We start from the raw sequence: 23,650 nt of genomic DNA on the forward strand, positions 1-23,650 counted from the left end.
ACCCTGGCCTGCACCCACACCATGGCTCAGTGTCCCCATGGCCACCGGGACCCCTGCACCCAGCCCCAGGTGTCCCCAGCCCTGCTGGTACCAGCCCTGGATGTCCCCAGCCCTGCTGGTGCTGTTCCTGTGACCAGCCCTGTCCCCACCACCCTGTCTGCAGGTACCACCCCTCACCATTCCTGTCCCCATCCCTGTTCTTATCTTGTTCCCAGCCCTGGTGGTACCAGCCCTGGATGTCCCCAGCCCTGCTGGCACTGGGCCTGGATCTCACTGTCCCTGTCACTGTTCCCATCCCTGCTGGCACTGCTGACCCTGGCTGACCCCAACCCCGTCTGTGTCCCCAGCCTTGACCCTATGCCCACTCCTGTCACTCTTCCTGTGAGCACCAGCCCTGCCTGTCCCTGTCCCCATCCCTGTCCCCTCAGGCTGTCACTGACCGGGGCTTGGGCACCATGTCCTCAGGCACAGGGGTCCAGATGGACTCAGGTGATTTCTGCTCCCGGAAACGTCCCTCGAAGACAGCGGCCACTTGGGTCATGTCGAAGGCACAGACAGCTGATCCAGGGATGCTGAGGGGACGTGGGCACGGGGTGAAACCTCAACCCATGTCCTCCATGTCCCCTAGGAGCATGTAGAAGTGTCCCAGCCCCGAAGGTCTCAGTGGGGCACAAGAGGGTCCGACCTGTTGGCAGGCGTGGAGAAGACAGCCAGCACCACAGGGCGTCCATCCAGCTCCAAGATGTCCGTCACGGCTTGGATGACGTTGAAGTAGAAGTGGGAATCACCCGGCACGGAGCAGTTGAGCCGGGCCTTGAGGAAGGAGGTCCACTGCTTCTCCAGCACCCGCTGCGAGCCCCCCATATCGTTCTTGCAGACCCGGGCCACACGTGACACCACCACCTGTGGGGTGGACACCCATCACCACCTGGAACCCAACCCTGTGACCGTGTCTCAGACCACCGTGGAGGTGTAGCCGTGGAGGTGTAGCCATGGAGGTGCAGCCGTGGAGGTGTAGCCCACCTTCTCCAGGTAGTTGAACTCCATGGCAATTTCCCTGAAGAAGAAGTAGACGTGGCTCCTCCATTCCACCGCGTGCACGAAGTAGGGCTCTGTGGGGACAGTGGCAGGGTAAGGGATGTCCCAGATGGTGTCAAAGGAGATGGGGACAAGCCCCATGTGGCCTGTGGTAACCACCGGGCCGGGGGAAGCACCTTTGAACCATTTGGAGTCGTGTTTGACAGTGCGGAGCGTGGGGCTGTCCCCCAGGCTGCGGTAGATGACGGCGTCGATGGCCAGGAAATCCGTCACGGTGGCAGTGAAGAGCATCCCCCCTGCGTGGGACAGGGACATCAGCCAGGTGTGGGAAGGGGACAGCAGGCAGGGCACCCAGTGGGATGCCACCACTGACCTGTGAAGAGGGCCACGTTGGCGTGCTTGGGGTCGTAGGGACAGCGGGCCATGCCGCTGATGTTGTCCCCGATGGGCTCCAGGGTGTCCATCTGGAACGGGCAAGACAGGACCATCAATGATGCCACCTGGGTAGAGGGGTCACCTGGACCCCATGGGGAGAGAGGGTCTTAGGGGTGACAGTGGGGTCCCAGATGTCCCCGGGGGGTGGGTGACTCACGCTGTAGTTGGCACAGACGGGGTTGAAGGCGTTGGTGCCACAGACAAAGAGCAGGCTCTCGTTACGCACCAGCAGCACCTTGATGAAGTTCCGGCACTCTGCCTGCATCAGCCAGAGGGGGTGGTCACCCCCTGGCACCCTGACCCCCACACAACCCCCCCAGGTCCCCATTGATGTCCAAGGGGGTTGTTTTTCAACCCCCAAATGGCATCGCCAGGACCAGTGCTGTGCCTGCTCTGCCAGCCTGAACTAATTAATGACAAAGCCAATTACCCAAGAGGCAAATAAATCACGGAGACGTGGGTGCTGGCAGGGAGGAGAAGGGTGACACTGGGGGGTGGAGACCCAGGGGGTGGCTTTTTCCATGTGACACAGGGCGTAGCGAGTGCTCAGTGCCCACCCGGGGGGGCCCTAGGGGTGCAGACCCCCCCTTGTCTGTACCTCGTGTTTCCCCTTCATCCGGCAGATGCTGATGTCGTGCTGGTTTGAGCGCCACGTCAGCTTCTGGGGAGAGGACAAAAAACACCCAGTGTGGGGCTGGGGAGAAGCTGGAAGTCCCCTCCCCTCCATCTTCAGCTCCCCCCACTCCCAGCACCCCCCACCCCACCTCAGCACCCCACTTACCCGGTGGTAACGCATCTCACCAGCACCCGTGGGCTCCAGGCTCACACGGTAAACGTTGTCCCTGGGGAGGGGGACATGGGTGTCACCACCCCGGCTGTGAAGTTGGGGGCACCCCAGTGATGTACCCCCCACCCCCAGTGAAGCTCTTCCCCCCACCCACCCCTCCTGGGAAGCTTTGGGGTGCTGGGGTGGGTGACGAGCATCACTGGGGCAGGGACAACCCCCCGTGGGGTGCCCCAGGGCATATTTTGGCATTCTCCAGGGCAGGTAGTGGCATTACCCCTGTCCAACAAAGAGGGTTGGAGTGGGTGCTGGGTGCCCACTCCCCATGGGGGGAGGTTTTGGGGTGCAAGGGTTCAGACCTGTCCCCGATGAAGAGGGTCCTGTTGACCTTGAGGATGCGCTGGATGTTGAGGCGCTGGGTGCCCCCACCCTCGGGGCCAGCTTGGCGGCTCATCCCATGGCCCACAAACACAGCGTAGTGCTTCACGTCTGGAGGGGACATGGGGGGGTCACCCCCTGCCCAGGCACCCCCACCCACCCCTGCTTCTCCAGCCAGTCACGGCGACCACCCTCACCCACCCTAATCATGGGTGTCCTCTCCCACTTTCCCCCCCAGACCCCCTCCCCAAGTGCCCCCTCCTGTCTACACCCCAACTCCTTCCCATGGGTGCCCCCTCCCACCCTCCCCCCAAAACACCCCAACCCCCCCATCCCCTCCCCATACCGAGCCGTGTCCACCCCCTTGCACCCCGACGCAGGACCCTGACCCCCCCCACCCCGCCCCCCCGGGAGGGGTCACTCACAGTCCTCGGAGGCCACCGCAATGGGGCCGGGCTCTTCGGGGAAGGTGGCCCGGACCGTCCCCTCCGCCGCCAGCAGGAGCAGCAGGACGAAGGGCGGACACACACGGGGGGGTGTCCCCATGGTGGCCACCGGGGCGGGGGGGCACCCACCGCACCTGAGGAGAGGGCAAGAGATAGTCGGGGGGGTGGGTGAGGGGCGGCACCCACCCTGACGCTTGGGTTCCCCCCCACCACCTTGGAGCACCCAAAACCTAAACCCATCACCGGAGGTTCAGGGGGGGGGAGGCTGGGGGGGGGGGTTGGAAGCGGCGGTGCTGGGTTGGTGCCAGCGGGGAGGGGCCGGGCTGGGCTCGGCGAGTCCTTCCCCGGCAGAAGAATTCCAAATATGTTGGGAAAAGCGGCCCCCGCGCCCCCCCCCAGTCCTCCTCCCGCCCCCCGCCCCCCCAACCCTCCCAGCGCCTGAGCGGCTCCACACTGGGGCTACTGGGCCCAAACTGGGGTTGCACTCGTGCCTCATCACCCCCAAATCTCGGGGGGGGGAGGGGGGGAGGGGGTGGCACGGCAGAGCTGGGGACATGGGGACAGCGGGGAAGCCATGGGGATGGTTGGGGAAAATCCCCGGGGACACAGCGGGGTGCAGTGACAGCCCTGTCACTGGACGGTCCTGATGCCACTGTCCCCGTCCTGCCACTCCTCCCTGCGGGGCAGCGGGGTAATTAGCAGAGGTTTAATTGATTCTTATTTCCGGGGGGAGCGGGGAGGGATCGAAGTGTCGCCCTTCTGTCACCGCATCCCCTGCGGGGAGCCGGGGGTTGACATTGCACGGGGCCGGGGGACACTGCCGGGTGGTGCCAGCGAGGAGACCTGTCCCCATCTCCTCTGCGGTGTCACCGGCCCCGGCTGAGACCCAACCATGTACCCTCCCCAGTGCCACAGTCTCTGGGGACATCTGACCCTGGCACCGCTGTGTCACTGGGTAGGACAAGACCCAGCAGGACTTGACCCTGGTGTCACAACCCCTGGGGGTGACTGCCACCACCCCCAAGGTATCATGGATGCCAGGGACATCCAATTCTGTCTCCACGGTGTCACGGACCCCAGGGCCATCCCACAATGTCCCCACGGTGTCACATCTCCTGGGAACTACTGATCCTATCCCCTCAGTGTCACAGACCCCAAGGACATCCCACAACGTCCCCAGGGTGTCACACCTCCTGGGGACATCCAGTAGTGTCATGGCCCTTGGGGACACTCAACCCCATTCCCATGGTGTCACAGTCCCTGGGGACAATTGACGCCCTGCTGTGACAAACCGGTTGGGATGTGCCAGAAGAGGGGGACACCCCCCAAAAAAAAGCAGCCGCAGGGAAGGGTTCAGTGTGCATCAGCCACCTGAGAATCCACTCACGGGATTTTGGGGGGGGAGAGATCGTGTCACAGCCTCGGGTGAAGCCAGGGGGTCCGGTGTCACCGCACCTCCTCCCCCCGCAGCCTGCGCGGTGACAGGGAGCGAGCGCTGGGTAACCGGAGCCTCCGGCGACATAAATGACAGCGATTGTGCCGGGAAAGAAAAGGCGGCGGGGAGGAGGGGGCTGGCGGGGAGTGGGACAGGGGTGACAAACAGGGACCCATTCACGGCGGCAGAGGAGAGGGGACGCTCACGGTGTTGGACCCCAACATGGCTGTGGGGAAACTGAGACAGCGGGTGGGGACAGGGTGGCCACGTTGGGGATGTTCCGTGTGGTCTGAGGGGGGCCCGGGGGGCTCCAGCCTGGGTGGAGCGGCTGAACAGCCTCAGGCACGTCCCTTGTCCTTGTCCCTGCTGCAGCCCCCTGCTCCCTGCCTCAGTTTCCCCATTTGAAAGCACTCAGCCCTCATCCTTTGCACGTAAAGCTTGGGGTTGGGGGACACACACCCAGTCGCCCTGTCCCCCCCCTCCGGCACCTTCCTGACTCCAAGGTGACAAAGAGGAAGGAGGGAGCATCCCCCCTGTTTCGCCCCCCCCCCTCCCAGCATAATTTCCAAGGGGACAGCAGCGATCCCCATGCATCCCTACCACTCCACAGAGGGGGTCGCTACCCCCCTCCCCTGCCTGCCGGGGGGGGACGCTGCCCCCATTCTCCCCCCCCGGGGTATGGGAGCCCTTCTCCGTGGCATTGGGGCACGGCTCCTTGCCCCCCAGCCCCGACCCCCGCTCTGCCCACCTGAGTTCCGCTGGCTTCTCCTCCGCTGGCTCTATGGCACTGCCACCACTGTCCCCACCACTCGGAGCAGGGGGCCCAGACGCTTGGGTCCCATTGCAGGGGAGGTAGGGGGGATGTCCCGACGGCGCTGGGGGGCTCCGGCGTCCCGAAAGCGGCTCAGCTGTCGTGTAAACCCCCCCACCCCCCCCCGCCTCCCTCTGCACCGGGACCCCCAGGAGAGGGGGGGCCCCACGCCCCCCACCCGCGCCAGGTGGGAAGGTAGGGGCTGATGTCACCGTAACCGGAGCCACTACCACCCCGCCCCCCCCTCGTCCCCCCCTCCCGCAGCTGTCACCGCAGCCAGGGACCCAGGGTGGGGGGTGGGGGCACCCATGGGACACCCCGGCGTCCCCCCCCAAAGCACGACGGGAAAATGCCGGCACGAGCCTACCCGGTGAGACGCCCCCTCCCCAAGCCACGGTGGGGACAGTGTCGTGTTCCCCCCTCCTCCTTAGTGGCCATCACCCACCCCGCGATGGGGGCTCATTCCCATGGGATCCACGATTCCATGAGAAAAGCACCGGGAAAAGGGGGGGGATGACACACGACACCGGGAAATTGGGGGATCAACAATGGGGGGGCACCAAAATTTGTCACCCGGTCCCCAAAGCTTTGGGGACACATGGGGCACATCCTCTTCATTGCCACAGAGGAGGTCTGGGTCGCCACCAGCAGTATGTTCCCCCCCCCCCCCCAAAATTACCGTGAGGACCCCCCCCAGCTGTTGCTACTGGCAGGGTTGGGGGGCTCAGCCCCCCCCCCCCCCCGCCCTGGGTTTCCGTTGCGGGGCCGGTTCAGATGGCAGAGCCAGGAAGCAGCTGTCCCCACGGCGGGGACGGAGCAAATGTCACCCCGGCCACCTGGCACCACAGGCTGGCCCTGTCCACCCCCCAATCTCCCCCTTGCACCTCCCGGAGGGGTGGGATGGAGAGGCAGCCCCCCCAGAGCTGTGGGGTGCCCAGAGAATGGGGGGACCCCAGCGTTGGCGGGGTCTCTGTGTGAGTGACAGATGTGGCTGGGGGCCACCAGGGTGCCAGGACACACACACACACGTCCCAGCACCCACCATTTACCTTGGCGCTTCCGTGGCCTCGCTGGTGGCTCAAATGTCCCCCACCCCCCACCTCGTGCTCCGGTTACCGGCTCCGCTTACAGCTGCCGTTTATAGCTCCCGGCCCTGTCCCCAGCACTGTCCCCAGCACTGTCCCCTCCCCAGCACCCACCAGCCGTCTGGGACGCCCCAAGGGACACCCCAAACACCAGCGGGGTCCCACTCCCTGCCCCCCGATACTGGCTGTGGAGTCACTCGGGGTGGCTTCGTCGCCCACTGCGGGTGCCCCAGGGATAACGCGAGCCCCTGGGTGCTGTCAGTACCTTTGACACCCACCAGGTGACACCCATGGGTGGGGGGTGACCCCGGCACATCCATTCCACCGTGCCAGGGCTGGTGGCTGGCCAGAGCCGCAAGATAATTTGCATATTAAATACGCATCATTTGCATAGTTCGGACGGTTTCCTATCGAGGAGGTGTCGCGCCAAAACAAACCCCGAGGAGGGGACAGCGGGGGTGGCATCCCGGGGTGCTGTCCCCCTCTCCCAACTCACAGACCGTGTCCCTTGTCCCCAAAGGCCACATGGGTCCTCCTGTCCTGCTCGTTCCCCAAAGACCCTTGTCCATACAGGCACAGATCCCCCCATGTCCCTCCTGTTGCCTCCAAGACAGTCACCCCCCTCGTCCCCAAGGGCTCTCATTACCTTGTCCCCCAAAGCAATCATTGTCCCCCTAAGACAGCTGTCCCCACTGTCCCCTTTGTCCCCAGAGTCACACATCCCCCTTGTCCCCAAAGGCACTCACCCACCTCATCCTCCCTGCTGTCCTGTGTCACCCCAGGGCCTCTTTACCTCACTGGGTCCCCTCTCCTTGCCCCCACACCCCGCTTTGTCACCTACATGGCCCTGGGGACACCCTGGCTGTGGGTGACTGCATGCAGCTCCTGCCAGACACAGCAGGTCTGGACACTCTGAGTCACTCTCCTGACATTGTGCCTCAGTTTCCCCTCAGAAAGGGTAACACCCTGCTCCCACTCCCAGCCTGGCTGCTGGCCCCAAGAAGCCCCACCCAAAGTCCAGGGGCTCCCCTGACCTCCCCTGTGCACACCAGGGTGCCCTGTCCCCAGAGCCTTGTCCCTGTAGACCTCACATCCCCTTGGAGACCTCGTCTCCTGGGAGCCCCATCCCCAGGGATCTGTGTCCCTAGGGTGCTCTGTCTCCATGGAGCACCTATCTTCATGGATTTCCCATCCCCGGGGGCCCTTGTCCCCATGGAGTCCCTGTCCCCATAGACCCCACGTCCCCTTGGAGCCCTCGTCTCCTGGGAGCCCCATCTCTAGGGTGCCCTATCCTCAGGGACCCTTGTCCCCAGGGGGCTCTGTCCCCATGGAGCCCCTGTCCCCCAGGAGCCCCCACCTGAGCCCCATCCCACACAGGAGACCCTACTATAAAAAATGAGCCCCTACACACCCATCTCGCCTGGGAACAACCCTACAATAACAAACCAGGGCCCTATCATTAACTGGGTGGGAGCCACCCACCCACCCAGCTCACAAGCACCCCAAAACAACCCCAAAGCCCAGCAAACAACCCTACAACAACAAACCCAACCTGGAGGAGGTTCTGGAGGCCAAGAGCACTCAGCTTTGCCCCCTCCTCAGGTCTGAAGCCTCAATAACTTCGAGTTTGTGGGTTTAGTGGTTTCAGTTCCATGTTGGGACCCCACACACACACTGCTCTGCTCCATCCAGGATCCAACAGCCTCTTGCTCCTCTCATGGGGTTTTCCATCCTCCTTTCCATCCTCCTTTCCATCCTCCGACCCCCTGGAGGTCATTAAATAAGATGAAAAGAGAGAGAAGAGCAAGTGGTGGGTGTCACTGTTCCCACTGTCCCATCAACCTCCAGGCAATGGTGGCCTGGGAGGTGCCACCAGGGCTCCCACCCAGGGCACCCTCTCCACAGACTCCCTGTCTCCATCCCCACCTCCTGGGGGACACCAAGGGATGGGGACCCTTGTGGGGACAGGACCCTTGGCCAATGCTGGCTCTTGGGAAGTGGCTGCTGGTGCCAGGGCAGACGAGCCCAGATCTTCACCTGTGGCCTCCTCCCCATCCTCGCAGTGAGGCTGAAGGCTCACTGCTGCCACCCGGCTCCAGCCCCATCCCAGCTGCCAGGTCGCACAATGGCCACCAGGGTGACACCCAACCCCCCACTTCCACGGGCCAACAGCACCCAGGAACACCCTGAGCCCCAACCAGGCTCTGGGGTGTAGCGGAACAGCGCTGAGGGGGGGTGGGATGGGGCAGGAGATGTGGGATACAGGACTGGATGCAGGATGGAGTAAGGGATGGGATGTGGGAGCAGATATGGAATGCAGGAGATGCTTCAGGATGCAGGATGGGATATGGGATGCGGGATGGGATATGGGAGGTGGGATGGGATATGGGAGGTGGGATCGGCCATGCGATGCAGGATGCAATATGGGATTTGGGATGGGATACAGGATGCTGGACACCAGCAGCAGCAGGAAACAAAGGGCCATTGTCTGCTCAGTGCCCCCTGGACAAGCAGGTTGGTGTTCCCAGTGCTGTCCCCCTGCAAAGCCCCCAGTACCTGCCAGCCTGGCACAGCCCCCCCCATACCCATGCCTCAAAGCCCACAGCAGGACAGGTGACAAGGGTCCTCATGCCACGGGTGGCTCCCCACGTGTGCCGGGTGTCATGTGTGTTCAGGCGTGTGTGCATCACGTCACACGCACGTGTGCAGGTGTTGCTGTGTGCAGCCGGTGTCACCAGTGTGTCTGTGCACCAGCTGCCATGTGTGTGCAGGTGTGTGTCACCCGTGTCACAGCATGTGCACCACCTGCCACGTGTGTGCAGGCATGCAGACACCATGTATGTGTGGCTACTGGTGTGGCCACCAGTGCCACATGCAGGTGTTTGTGTGCCCCTGCGTGTGACCTCACCTTGTGCCACGCCAGCTCCTGGGAGAGGGGACACGAAGGACAGGGCACAGCCAGTGGCACTCCTGGGTTAATTCCAGCTCCATGTCCCCAGTTCCCAGCTAAGCCACCCCCAAGCCTCAGTTTCCCCACGTGATGCCCGAGCACCCCGCAGGTTTTGGCATCGCCCTGAGCAGGACACACCCGAAGCCACCGCTGTCCCAGGCCACCGTGTCCCCTCCCCGCTCCACCCGGGCGGAGCTCGGCGCGGCCGGGTTTGATGGGATTATCTCGGCGGTCGGGATTACACCGAGAAGAGCCGGGGATTAACCCCGGCACATCGCTGCCACGCAGGAGGAACCGGGAGGAAATGGAACCAAGATGTGACCACCGAGCAGGGCTGGGGTCCCCTGGGACCCCCTCTGGGGACCGGTGGCTTCTCCAGCCGCTGTTTACTTAACCGGGAAGCGGCACAAAGAGACGAGAGGGATCCTCCCCCCCCCGCCGTCCCCCATACACACACAGCTGCTTTTTTTTCCCCCTCTCTTTTTTTCTTTTAAATTTGACAAAATTGTAATTAAACCGGGAGTTAAATCCTGTTAGCGTGAGGCAGCCCCGCTGGGAGCTCCTCTGTGCCAGGCAACTGCTCTGCCTCTTCACCAAGGGAACCCAAACCTCCCTCACCCCTTCTGGGGGACACAACCCAAGCCCCAAAGTCCCCAGAGGATGAGCTGGAAGGGGTCACCAAGGCCACGAGGTTGCCTCTGTAGAGGTCCCTTTGGGGACCAGGCTCCATCCAGCACCATCCTGGGGATGGAGGAAAGGGAAGAAGAGAACCTGGAGCCCCCTGGGATGCAGCACCCGGGGTGCTGGTGACAATGGGGTGAAGATACCAGTGCACCCGTGTCAAACCCCAGCACCCGGGGCTCACTCCCGGTTTTCTTCTCTCTTCTTGCCGTCACCAAACACCCACCAGAGGCCACCACAGCCACCAAGCCATCCCCTGCCTCCCGGTGACAACCCGCTGGCCTGACCCAAGGAAAAACATCCCAGGAGGAAAAAAAAAACCACAAAAAAACCTCCCCGAAGGCAACACCGGGAAACAGATTGGTGGGGAAGGGCCCCGGTGTGGGAGATGCTGCAAAACCCGCTGGAAAATTCAATCGCGGCCAAACCCGGCGGCTTTAATTAAAAATATTCGAGGTTGTCTCAGGATCCAAACTGCGTCCAGCACTGCAGCAGGGGCTGCAGCCCCAGCCAGCACCCGGAGAGCACGGACCCGGCAGCCAGGCTGAACCCCCCAGGTACTAGGATGGCCCAAAGGGAGGGAATAGCCCTCCAAGAATCCACTGGTTTAACTGGGAGCCCTCCCAGGATCCACTGGTTTTACTGGGAGCCAAACCATCCCATGGCACGTGCAAGGGATGCTGGCTGCGAGGGCCAGGGTGGCACATGAAGGGGACAGTGACACCAGCCTGATGTCCCCACCCTGCCTGGTGACTTTGGGCTCCTGGCAGGGTTTGGGGTTCATACAAAGCCCCCCCAAAAAAACCCTCCTGGTTGAGGGAACACCTGGGAGTTCCAGTAACCCCACTGCAGCCGAGGGGGCAGCACGGCCACGCACCAGCACACGTGTGCACACGCCTGCACATGCTTGCACATGTGTGCACACACGTGCACGGCCACTCGGTTCACCGGGGGCTTTGCTGCTGCCCAGGGAGTGCGGTAGAATTTGGGGATTTCTTTTTTTTTGGGGGAAACGGCAGCAAAAACATTGAGGGGGGGGGAGGAACATACGGAGCCAAAAGACCCAAAAGGACCCAACAGGAGCCATCTGCCCCACAACCAAAACACCAGGGGGTGCTGAGCTGCCCACAGCACCCTCAGACCCCAAATCCCCCCCCTCCAAGGACCCTTTCCAGCTCCCCCCCACCCTGCACAAACCCTCCCCGCACAGCCACGTGTCCCGGTGACAGCAGTGACCCAATTCCCGTGTCACCCCGGGGATGCTGCGTCGCTGCCTCAGCACCCGCCTGGATCCAGCCCCCTGCACCCCTGGGGGACACAGAGTCCCCACCCCATGGCGAGGTGACACACACACACACACACACAGGGTCCTGCCTCCTAGGGCCTGATCCTGCACCCAGCCAGCCATGAGCTGCCCTATAGAGTCACCAGGCCCTAAATTGTCGATAAAATTCCCCCAGGGGACACAAACATACATGAAGTGTGTCCTGTGTCGTCCCCCCCCCCAAACCAATACACCCCTTCCCCATGGTCTCAGCAGGACATGGGGGGGCTCAGCCACCTGCCCGCCCCCCACCCACCCCCCGGTGCATTCCCGGTGTAGGACCCAAAGGGATAGGGATGCAGGGGGTCCCTTCTGCACCTCCTCCTCGAGCTCATGGCCTCATTTGGTGGAGGGGAAACTGAGGCACAGCAAGAGGCAGATCTCACCCAAGGTCACCCCGAGCCGAGGGCACAATCCTGTGACACTTCCCTGCTCTTCTGGGGGGTGCTAAGCTCCCCCAAACATCCCACACCTCCCCATCCAGGGAGGAGGCAGCAGCTGGGGCTTGAGGGGCCCCCAGCCCCCCGACTGCTCTGGGTTATGTGGTAGCACTGGGGGTCAGGCCTGGGGGGGCCCATGGCACACCCCTGTGAGGGCAGGACTAGGGTCAGGCTCAGTACCCCCCACCCTGCATTATTTTGGTTACTCCCCCCTCTCAAATTGACAGACGACACAATGGTGCTGAGCACTAAAACGGGGGGGACAGCCCGTCCCACCCCCCCAGCCCCCCAGATGCCAGCACGGGACTCCTCTAGCCTGTCCTGATGGGGGCTCCTGTCCCCTCATCCCACCGGGGGGGACACCCCACTACTGCCGGGTGTCCCCCCCCTTCCATCCCTGGTCCCTACCATGGGGAAAAGTTACAGCTTCAGCCTGGTACCCAGTCGGGCCCCCCCCAGATCTCTGTGGCTCTGCCCCCCCAAGCCCTATGGTGTGATATGGGGGGGGTTCTAACATCTCCCCCCTCACCCCCCTTCCCACTGTGCTCTTGCTGCTCCCCGCTGCCCTTTTGGGGCTGTATTTGCCAGGCCCCCTCCTCCCCCATTTCAGCCCTTCCACCAATCCCCGGTCCAGCCTGCCTGGAGGGGGCACAAACCATCCCCCCCCCCATTTCTCTGCCCCCCTCACCCCCAACAAAAAAGCTCTGACTGCTTCCTGAAGAGAAGGTGGTGACAAAACAGAGCCCGATGGAGCAAGGGTACCCCTGTGCCCCCCATCTTCATCCCCCCAGCTCGAGGGAGGCCCCCGAACCCCTCGCACTTCGTGCCCATCACCGTGTCTCGGGGCTGGGGCCGGGGAGGGGGGTGTCAGGGTGGGATGGGGGCGTGGGAGGGGATTGGGGGTGGGACTGGGTACTGGGTGAAGGGATGAGGGGGGGGGGGGGGGCGACAGCGGGATTGAGGTGCTGGGAGGGAGGCTCAAGGGTGCGAAAGGGGAATTGGGGTGCTGGGTGGGGAAGGGGGTGCGGAATCGGCGGCTGAAGGAGGCGGGGGTGCGGGATGGGGATGAAGTAAATACGCGGGGGGGGAAGAACCAGGGTGCTGGGGCGGGGGGCACACGCTAGGATGCAGGATGAGGGCGCGGAGAGGATCTCCGGGAGGATGGGGTGGGCTGGGGGTGCAGGATGAGGGGGCCGGAAGCCTCGCCGGAGGTGGGCTTGGAGGGGGGGTGCCCAGGGTGCCGGAGGGAGCTGGGTGGGGACAGAATGGGGGTACCGGCCCCCCCCCAAGAACTGCTGGGTGGTGATGGGGATGCAGGATGGAGGTCCTGGGGGGGGGGGAGGGGGCGGTGCGGGTGAGGGGGGGGCAGGTTATGGGGGGGGGCGGCAGAGGCGTGCGGGATGGGGGTGCGGGGGGTCCCTCCAGCCCGTGACCCTTCAAGGTTCCGCCCGCAGCCGCTAACAAAAGCGCTGCTTCCCAATGCAGCAGCCGGCGGGAGGGGGGAGGGCTGGGGGGGGGGCACCCCTTTTCCTTCCCATCTCCGCCCCCCCCACACCGCGACCCCCCCCGGGAGGGGGCAACCGATGGGGAAGGGAGGAATAAATCGGGGGGCAGGGGAGGAGACGGGACAGGACCGCATCGCCGGGGTGCGGGAGGTGGGGGGTTAGGGGGGGGGGCAGGGTACCGGCCGCGCTCTTACCTCCGCCGTGCCGGGGGTGAGGGGAGGTCCGGCAGGGGAGGGGTCCGGGGGCACCGCGCACCTGCGGCCGGCGGCAGTGCGGCTCGGCCCGGCCCCGCTCCGCTCCGCGCCGCCGCGGCGGGAGGCGCCGGGGCACCGGAGCCCGGGCGGGGCGGGGCCGGGGGCGGTGCGGGGGGGGGTTTGGGGGAGGTGGGGGGAGGCCGGGGCCGAGCCTGCCCTGTGGCTGCGGCTGCACCGGGGGCTGCTCCGGTAACAGCTCCCCGAGGGTCTGAACCCCCCGCCTTGCCCCTGCTCCGGCCCGGCCTCGGCCGCCCCCCCCATAGAACAGAGGGGAGGGGGAGGGGAGGTGGGAACGGACCCCCCCCCCCCCCCAGTCTGAATCGCTCCTCCCCCCCTCGACTAAAAGGCGTCCCCCCCACCCCCCCTTTCTTCCCCGGCACCAGGAGGGGTTGGAACCAACCCCGCCCCCGTCCCCTGCCTCAGTTTCTCCCTTTTCCAACAGGGACTGGCCCTCTCCCCATCCCCTGCCTCAGTTTCCCTCTTTTCCAGCACGGGGAGAGCCCCCCCACCCCACCCCACCTCAGCATTGCACCCTCCCAGCAGCAGTGCCCCCCTCTCTTTGCTCCTAAGCGCATCCCTGCCTTCCTCTGCCTCAGTTTCCCCTTGCGCAAGGGGCTTGCCCCTCTCCCTTCCAACACCAGGTGCCAGTGCCCCCTCCCCCAGGCTCCGCTCTCCCACCTGCCTCGGTGTCATCGCTGCGCTGAGTTGTGTCCCGGGCTCAGCTCTCTCTGCCACTGATTCACTCTTCCTGCCTTTCCTCCCGGCCCTGACGGTCCCCCGGGCGGGGAGGGGGACAGTCACCCCCGGAAAGGGGGGGACACACTGGGCTTCTCGTGCCGGAAGGGGGGGGTCTCCAGAGGGAAGGAACCGCGGCTGTGACTCAGCGCCTGAGTCAGCGTCCCCGGGGGACACAGCGGGGACACCGCCGAGCCCTGTGACCTATTCACACACCTACCCCCACCCCTCCCCACTGGCCAAACTGGGGCTAATTAAGACCAATTAACGCCTCTCGGAACTAATGCCTCCTTAATTCCTCTGCCTCCTCCCAGCACGGCCCAGATGTTGAGTGCGGGATGCTGCCGGCATCCTTCGGCACCCCAAAATCCCAGGGCACCCTAAATACATCCCAGGGCATCCTGACACTCCCACGGCACCTCAGTCCCACGGCACTCCAAAATCTCACAGCCCGACATCCACGGCACCTTAATAATGTCCCACAACACCCTAATAATACCCCACGTGCACCCCGAAACCCCACAGCAGCCTCATAATATCCCACGACACCCTAATGATATCCCACGACACCCCAAAATCCCAGGGCACCCTAAGAATATCCCACACACCCCCTGCTCCCCCGCAGCCAGGATGGGAATTCTCCCGGGGTTGGATTATTTTGGCCGGGCAGCTGGAAAAATGTGGCTGGGGGGCGGAGTGAGGGGGGCACTGGAGGGGGTCTGTTCCCTGCAGTGGGATTTATTCCCGGGTTTATCTGACCTTTGTGGGGGTCCTTTTTTTTTTGGGAGGGGTCCAGGAGGGATGGTGACTCCCAGGCCTGTCCCCACATGTGTTCAGCATGAGATCACCTCACCCCCCCCCACCCCCTCCACTGATTTTGGGGAGCGCAGTCTTCACAGCACCCCCATCCTTATTTTTAGACACCCCCCCTCTGGATCAAGGGACCTCCAGGCCAAGGAGCCCCCCACCCACACGATGATGCCCCCCAGCAGCACCCTCGATGGGGGGGCAGGAGGATGCAGGGTTGGTTCCCAAAGGGACAGGGGGAAGGTGATCCCCAGGTTGGGGGGGCACAGCGATTTGGGGTGGGGGTTCACATCCCCTCTGCCTGGGGGTCCTCTCTCCTCCCCGTGCTCCCTCCCGGGACACACACACACAAAAGCTGTCACCGTTTCTGGGGGACAACCCCGACGTGCCCCTCCTGGCACTCCTTGGGGACTCGGGGGGGGGGCAGCCAGGACCCCCAGCTCTGCCCCCCCGTGCTCCACCCCCCCAGCCCCAGCAGCCAGCTGAACCCCCGCTAATTACTGGGCTGCTAATGAGCCTTTGCCCGCAGGAAGGTTTTGTGCTGCCCAGCGGCGCTCCTTAATGGGATGACTTGGGCAAACTGGGAATGGTGCGGGGCCATCCCCACTGCCCCCCTCCAGTCCTGGATCGGTGATGGGAGCTGGGGAGTGGGGTGGGGGTCAGCCCTGTGCCCCTGGGAAGGGGACCCGGGGCCTCAGGGCTGGGAGGGGGAAACTGAGCCACAGGTGGGGGATGTGCAAGGGCATGGGGGGAGCCACCTTTGTCCCCCCGCCTGTGCCCACACGTGTCCGGGACCCCCCCCAGAAACCCTCCTCAGGTGCCACCAGTGTCCCCCCCCCAGTGGGTCCCAGCACCTGCCGCTGGCCGTGGCCGTGGCGCTGGGGGAGGCAGAGCAGTAATTAAGTTAATTTGCACATGCAAATCAGCCTCTGCTTCAATCTGTTAATTTTATAATTCGATGTTTAACGTAGAGCTCGGCTCTGTTTGCCCAGCCAGGAACCCAGCGGGTTCTGGGTGCTAACGAGGGTGCTGTGGGGGGTGTGGGGGAGGGACCCTGCACCCACCAGGGGACCCACCTGGCACCCACAGCCCCCACACAGCCAGGGCTGAGCTCAAACTGGAGATTGGAGCTGGGCTTTGGAAATTGTTTCAAAGTTCCCCCAAAATTCTAAATTTGGAAATATTTACAAAACCCCCAAAAATTCCAAATCCAGAAATTATGAAAACCCAAAAACCTCAAATATTCCAAAGCCAAACACAAAAATTTCCAAACCCAAATACTCCAAACACAGAGCCAAAAATTCCAGACCCCCAACATTTAAAATCCCCCAAATTTCAAACCCAGATATTCCAATCCTATTATATTCCAAACCCCCAGAATTTCCAAACCCAAATATTCCATAACCCATCAGTAGACTGATGCCACCAAGGTGAAGGTTATGAGATTCTGGGCATGGCTCCTCCTGGTGCCAGAGAGAGGCAACACCAAAAAGGAATAGATTTGCCCCATTCTGGAGGCAGCAGGGGTTCTCTTCAGCCCTCCTACCTGGGAGGTGTTTGGAGATGTGGGTGGGAGTGGCCAAGCATCACCCCATGGATGGGCATCACCCCATGGATGGACATCACCCCATGGATGGGCATCATCCTGGGGCCAAGCATCAACCTGAGGATGAGCATCACCCCAGGGCTGGGAATCCCCCCCACACCAAGCATCACCCCAGAGCCTCCTCGCTTTGGGGCATCACCTGAGCATCACCCCAGTAATGAACATCACCCCAAGGCTAAACCTCACCCTAGGGCAAAGAATCACCCCAACACTGAGCAGCATCCCAGAACCAAACAACACCCCAAGGCCAAAGTCTCACCCCAACACTGAACATCACCCCATAGCTGAGCATCACCCCGAGGCCAACCATCACCCCGAGGCCAAGCTTTACCCTGGGGCTGAGCACTGCCCCAAACCACAATCACAAGGCCACAAAACCTCATCCTACTTCCTCGCTGCTGCTGCTGCCTGGGGTTTTGCATCCCCCGGATCTGCAGGTTCCCTTTGGAAGCTCCAGCTGCCACCTGCCCCTCAGCTCTGCCTGCATGGAGATCAAGTGGTTTCCCACAGCCCCGGAGCTCAGGCAGGAGGTTGGAACCCACCTGCCAGAGCCTGGATCCGGCCGGATGATCCTGGGATCCCCCACTGAGGTAGGGAGCAGCCTGTGGGGAGCAGGGGAGGGTGATACCACCTTTCCTAATGAAAACTAATTGCCATTAATCCCTTCTCATTGTTTACTCCGGGCTGATTTAAGCACATTTCAGGCTAGACTGAGCAGTTGAATATTTCTAATGTATTTTTCTTTCTGCTTTAATGACCTCGTTCCTGCCACCCTGCTGCTCCAGGAGACGAGTGGGAAGTTCATCAAGTTTATCTGGAAAGAGAAAAACCCTCTGGGGGTGTCCAGGAAGGAACTGAACCTCCCTGACCCCCGTAGGGACCAGGGACAACGGGGACAGCCCTGTGTCCTCCCCATGAGCATCACCTGCCCTTGGCCACCCCCATCCAGATGTGTCCCTTCCCATGACCCCGTTCCAGCTGTTCCAATTGCCACCCTAAGGCTCTCCCATCCAGATGTGCATGTCCCCTCCCACCTGCTCCCATCCAGATGTTGTCCCCCATGCCCCCCACCAGCTGGTCTCACCCTCACCCAGGGTTCCCCCCATCCAGATGTGCTCCAGGAGCCCCAGTCTCTCCTAATCCAGCTGTTCCTTCCCAAGCCATGGCCCTCTCAGCTTGTCCCCACAACCCCCCTGGGACCTGGGGATATTTTACCCTGCCCTCATCTCTCTCCTCTTCCATTCCTCCCCCCAGCCAATGACTTTTCCCAAGCTTTTCCCGATCTCCAAACCAGAGATTTTCTGTTCTCCTCCCTCCAGCCATGAAGTGATGCCAGAGGGGCTCAAAGAGGTGGCCCCTCTCCTCAGTTCCCTGCTGGGGGGCTTTGCAAGGCTCCCCTTTTCCTGGGGAGAGGGCTCACCCCTCCTCACTCCTCCCTAATTTCTCCCCTTCCTCCCCAGGAGGAGAAAATCCTTTTTGCTTCTGTACCCTGCCAAGGAAGAGGAGCAAAGCAAAGGCTGTTGGAGCTCGGGGGTGTCCTGCTGGGGTGGTACCATGGTGACAGGGTGATAAGTCCCCCAAAATACACCCCCCGTTCCACCCCTCCGTGTCCCCTTGCTGCCACTCCTGTGCCTCAGTTATTCCCCCACCTCCCATAAATTTTTTTTCCAGCTTTTAACCCAATCCCGAAGCTCTGGTGTCTCCCCTAGGATAAAACCCTGAGAGCAGGGGCCATGAAAGGGGATATCTGACCAAATTCCCCAAATTCCAGGACAATCAGTGTCCAAGAAGCTGCTTTAAAAAACCAAACCAAACCAAACCAAAACACCAAAAAAAAAGAGCCCAACCTCTTTTTTTTTTTTTTTTTTTTAATGCTATTAATAGCCAAAAAAAAAAAAAAAAAAAAAAAAAAGCTGCACTCTCATCTTTGAAGCGCAGCAACCAACCCACCCGAAATGGTTAAAAAAAATCCCAATTAAATGTGAAAATCCTGCCTCCACTCCCCTGCCCAAGGACTGGAGTTAAGGTCAGCTCTTCCCTTTCCTTAATCCGCGATTTTTTTTTCCCTTGATAGCAATTTTCCCCGGGCTGCCAGCTGGTTGGTAAACGGCTTCTTTTGTCTTTAGCTCTTTCCTTTTTTTTTTTTTTTTTTTTTTTTTTTCTCTCAGCAAAATGGAATTTTCTTTATATCCCCCCCCACCCCCGGTTTCTTTCCACCCCGGTACTGCCCGTGCCACCACCACTACTCCAGGGGATGCTCTGGTCCTCCCCAGCCCAGGAGACAGGAATAATTCCCCCCCTCCGCTGGGTGCCATGGCAGCGACTCGGGGCTTGTTTAATGTCCCCATTTGTCACCACCAGCTCCCGGGCCTTGCTCCAGCCGCTGGGGACATGCCAAGCCGGCACGCCGCGGGTGCTGGCAGGTTTTGGTGGCCTTTCCCATGGACGAGCATGTCCCCAAAGTGTCCCCAACGCTGCGATGGCTTTGTCCCCAAAGCAGTGTCTGTGCCGGGAGGGGGATCCAGCCCCTCTCTGTGGCTTCGTTCCAATGGGAATGTTTTCCCCAGTTTTGGTTTCCAGACCCCTCCTCCCAGCTGGATCCTGGGGAAGCCTTTGGACACCCAGGGCTTTGCTGGGATCGATGCTCCAGCTTCTCTTAACACCTCGCAGGGATCGATGGACAAGGCAGGGAATTGCCTGCACGGGGAGGGGGGGGAGGTGGCTAATCCCCCTGCCAGAGCTCTGCCTACAGCTGCCAGACTTAACCCTTCCCGTGCAGCGGCTGTCACCGGACCCTCAGGCACTGTCACCCACCCAGCGCCCATCCCCGTGGCCTCTGGGGCAGCCCCTCCTCCCCTCACCCCGGGGTTCTGGTGGTTTTCCAGCCGCAATCGGCTCCCTGAGGACACAGACATCAGGAAACCAACCGCCCCCACCCCCCCAAAAAAAAAAAAAAAAAAAAAAAAATCTACCAAAATCACCGCAAAACCAGAGCCTGCTGATGGCAGCGGGGCCGTGTCCCCCAGCCTGTCACCGAGTGTCCCCTGCCGGGTCCCTCAGCCCATTCCAGCGAGGGACTTAGCATTAAAATGCAATTTGGCACCTTAAAAATCACGGGGTTCCGGGGTGCCCAACGATGGGTGCGTGTCCCCAGAGGGCTGGGACGGTGCCTCCCCTGCCCAAGTGGTTGGAGCAAGGGAACATCCAGAACCTGGAGCAGGAACCAGCTGAGGCAGTGCCAGAACCTTGCTGAGCCCTGTCCCAGCCCAGTTCATCCCAAAACTGGAGCCGGGTCCCCGAGGAGTGGCAGGGCTGGGGATACTGCTGGGGGGAGATGGTGGACTGGGGAGGAGCTGGATTCCCATCCTGGGAAGTCAGCTTTCGAGGAAAAAAAAAAAAAAAAAAAAAAAAAAAAAAGGCAACAAAACCGGTGCGGGGAAAGGGAAGAGGAGGCTGGAATAGCTCCAAGATCAGCAGAGTTGATACCGAACCGTAAATTATCCTCCCGGCGGCGCAGGGAAGGAGAAACCCCCTCGGGAAAAAAAAAAAACGGGATGGTGGCACAGCTGGCACTGACCCCGGTGTCACCAACACCTCCCTGGGCCGGGGCTGAAGGGAGGGGGGAGGGAGCTGCCACCTCTCCTCAAGCCTGAGGGGGTAATTAACACCCCCCCAACCCATCAGGCCGGGTGCTCACTGGAAATCACCGAGCTGGAGGCTCCGGGACACCACATCCCTCCCCCTGCTCCTGCCCGGTGCCCGCAGGAACCCCTCGAACCCTCCCGTGGACCTGGGAGCATCTGCGGTGGGACCAGGAGCACTGGGATGTGCTGGTTGGGCTGGGTTGGCTCTGGTTGGCCTGGGATGGCCCTGGTTAGCCCAGGAGGGCTCTGCTTGGCCCGGGACAGCTCTGGTTGGCCCAGGATGGCTTCTGTTGGCCTGGGTTGGCTCCAGTTGCCCCATGATGGTTCTGTTTGGCCCGGGATGGCTCCGGTTCCCTTCATCCCCCTCCGGCGAGCATTAACCACTGCTGCTTCCCGGCATCCTCACGCTCTAATTACACCCAAGATGAAGCAGAGAACAATACCTGGCTTTTAATTAAGAACTCAGCACAGCTGAGAGCAGGAACACGGGGTGCAGGCAGTTCAGGGGGATGCTCAGGTTTTGGGGTGCACAGAGCACCCTCCAAGCCCGAAGAAGAAAACGGGAACTGAAAAAAAAAAAAAAAAAAAAGAAAAAAGAAAAAAAAAATGTAAATCCTAAATCCTTGCTATTAAAGGGAGGCTGTACCTGGGAGAAGAAGCAACCAGCGCCGGCGGCCAGGCGGGTAATTAGACCGCGGCTGAAATGATGAAAAGATATTTGCAGGCTTTGAGGCTAAGGCTTTGAAGCTGTAAATCCTGTGAAGGCAGCAGCCCTGCACGCACCCGCTGGAGATATTTACCCGGGATCTGCTTTCCAACAGCCCACCCCGTGCCCAAAGCCTGGAAAGAAAAAGCTCTCCACCCCCCCCCCCTTCTGGGAGATGCTGAGCCTGGAGGGATGCTCCTGGGGACCCTGAATTCCCTGTTTCAGGGAAAGGCATCCGCAGGATATGGGGGGGGTTCAGCTGGAGGTTAGGGAGGTTCAGCCTCATCCTGGGGGGAGCTGCTGGGAAACGAGAAGCTGGGAATTGGAGCTTCTGGGATTGAGGGAAAGGCCGCAGGTCCTGGTCGGGGGAGGGAGGGAACCAAATGTGCACCCTGGGGTCCTCAAACCCAAGGTTCATCCCAAAGGGATGTGGCGGAACCAGGAGCACCCCCAGGGTCCTTAAAACAAATGGTCACCCCCAAAGTTACGTGGGGGAACAAGGAGTATCCCGGGACGGGGGTGCTGGAGGGCACCTCCCTTCCAGGAGGGCATCCACCTGGGAAACCCCTTGGCTTTACCCCCCCCACCCGCTCCCAAAGCCCCTGGGGGCTGTCCCAGCTCTGGAGGATGCCACAGGGGACACTGTGGGAAGTGGAGGGGACAGCCAGCCCCCAAGGTAATTAGCAGCTTGTGATTCCAGCTCCTCATTAGGGGCTCCACCCCCCCCCTCGCTGCAGCTCTGTGCAATTAGTCGCTAAGTAACACGCAGATATTTATACCCCCGATCCCGGGAAGGGGGAGGAGGGTGGTGGCATCCCTGGGATGCTCCAGCCCGGCCTCCACTGGGACAGTGACATCTGGGGACAAGCAGCCAGTCTGCAGGACTCTGGAGCTGTGATCAGGGTCTAAGGGACACCCCAGGATGCTGAGCACTGGGGGAGGGGAGGAAGGCAGCACCCTAAGGTGGGCACCCCAAAGGGTGACACATCACCACAGGGAACCACCCAGCCCTGGCACCACCCTGGGGACTCCGGAGGTGTTTCTATAGGGAAGATGCTTTCTCTTCCCTCTCTCTCCCTGCCCCATCCGGCCCTAATTAATTGTTTTAATTAAGGAAAAGCCACTTCCACTCCCGACTGCCATTTGCCTGCAGAAACGATACTAATTCCAGGGAGGGAAAAGTGGTGGGGCTTGGTAAACCCCATCGCAGGCAGCTGGGAGAGGGTTGCAGGTGTTGGGGGAGGGCTGTGGATAAAAATACATGGGAAAATAAAAGAGCTCTAAGATGCAAATCATTGTGTTGGAAGGGGAGGGGGCTCAGGGGGTCTCCTGCCAGGGGATGGGGTGGCCTTGAGGCAGGGGATGTGCTGGGAGGTGGAGGTTTGATGCCTCCAGCCATCCCCTTGGTTACTGTGCCCCCCAAAATGGAGCCTGGCTGACTAGCAGGGGGGGGACCCCCACATTTGCAGACAGAAGGGTCTGGAACCATCTCCTTCTCTGGCTTTGTCCCCAGCAGCTGGGCCCTCCCCATGCTTTCTGCTCTTTAACTGGTTTCATGAATTTTCATGGGGAGTTGTTGCTGGGCTTCTCCTTCCCTTCCCATCACTTCCCCTTCCCATCATTTCCCCCATCTCTTCCTCCTTCCCAGCCTTTCTGGATCCAAGTTCTCCTCCCCAGGACACTTCCAGGCTCTTAACCACCTCCAAGCCTCCCTCCCAACCTTCCCCAGCACCCACCTGCCCCCCCCAACAAAGACCTCACTCCATGGGAATTGGGTGCTTCTGCTCCATCCTGTAGCTCCTGGCACCTGGGTGGTTTTTCCCGAAATCCAATGATGTAAAGACTCCGAAGACACCACTTCAGATCCATCACTCTTCATCAGCAGCTGTTTAACACCTCCCCAAGGGACCATAATGAAGGGAAGCAACTTAATCACCAGTGAGCAGCAGGCTGCAGGCAAGCACATCTCTGCTGGCCATGGCCACAGCCTGTCCCACCACTCACCCCACTTCCCCGTGGCAGCTGTGTCCCCAGGGGCTTCCTCCTGGTGACATTGTCCCTCCTGGTGCCACCCAGCTCTCATCAGGGTGCTCACAGCTCCATGTAACAGCGTTGCTCCTGGACCTGAAATCTTGTCCCTGGTGGCCCCTCCTCGGGATGATGTCTGTCCTGGTACTCCAACAAAGTCCCTCATGGTCCTGAAGTGAAGTCCCTCACCAGTTCTCCAGCCATCTCCCTCCTGGTCACACAGAGCAGTGCCTCTCCTGCCTCCTGACACACCAATAATGGAGCCTCCTGATTCCCTCTGGCCCCTCCTGATCCTTCAATGTCCCTCCTGATCCATGACAACACCTCCAGAGCTCACAGCTGGGCCACCACTGGCGTTTCTCAGGAAGCGAGGTCCTCCCCATCCTGGGACCACTGCCCACCCTGCCCAGCTCCTGCTCCAGGGGCTGGGGAGCAGGAGGATCTGGGCCAGGCTGTTTTCCTTCCCCATCCCTTTAGATTTGGGTCCATTTTGGGTTCACAGCAGCCACTGCTTCCAAACCACTCGCTGTTGCCCAAGTGATCAAAAATAACATTTTC

At 61.5% G+C, this 23,650-nt stretch overlaps 1 protein-coding gene across 1 annotated transcript in view; it reads right to left on the minus strand.

Annotated features, from left to right (window-relative positions):
* The window catches only part of SEMA6B (semaphorin 6B), a 10,312-nt gene extending 4,914 nt beyond the window's left edge, over nt 1-5,398 (minus strand). Inside the window, 12 exon segments of the mRNA XM_071727449.1 lie at nt 1-8; nt 441-572; nt 686-903; nt 1,024-1,112; nt 1,215-1,334; nt 1,412-1,502; nt 1,631-1,732; nt 2,072-2,134; nt 2,255-2,315; nt 2,617-2,746; nt 3,061-3,215; nt 5,265-5,398. The exon segment at nt 1-8 is cut by the window's left edge and continues 142 nt beyond it. Of these exon segments, the coding sequence (XP_071583550.1) occupies nt 1-8; nt 441-572; nt 686-903; nt 1,024-1,112; nt 1,215-1,334; nt 1,412-1,502; nt 1,631-1,732; nt 2,072-2,134; nt 2,255-2,315; nt 2,617-2,746; nt 3,061-3,181 (1,135 nt within the window). The 5' untranslated portion in view covers nt 3,182-3,215; nt 5,265-5,398.
* Nucleotides 5,399-23,650: the final 18,252 nt, after the last annotated feature.

This window comes from Heliangelus exortis, chromosome 28, assembly GCF_036169615.1.
Source record: "Heliangelus exortis chromosome 28, bHelExo1.hap1, whole genome shotgun sequence".
Taxonomy (NCBI): Eukaryota; Metazoa; Chordata; class Aves; order Apodiformes; family Trochilidae; genus Heliangelus; species Heliangelus exortis.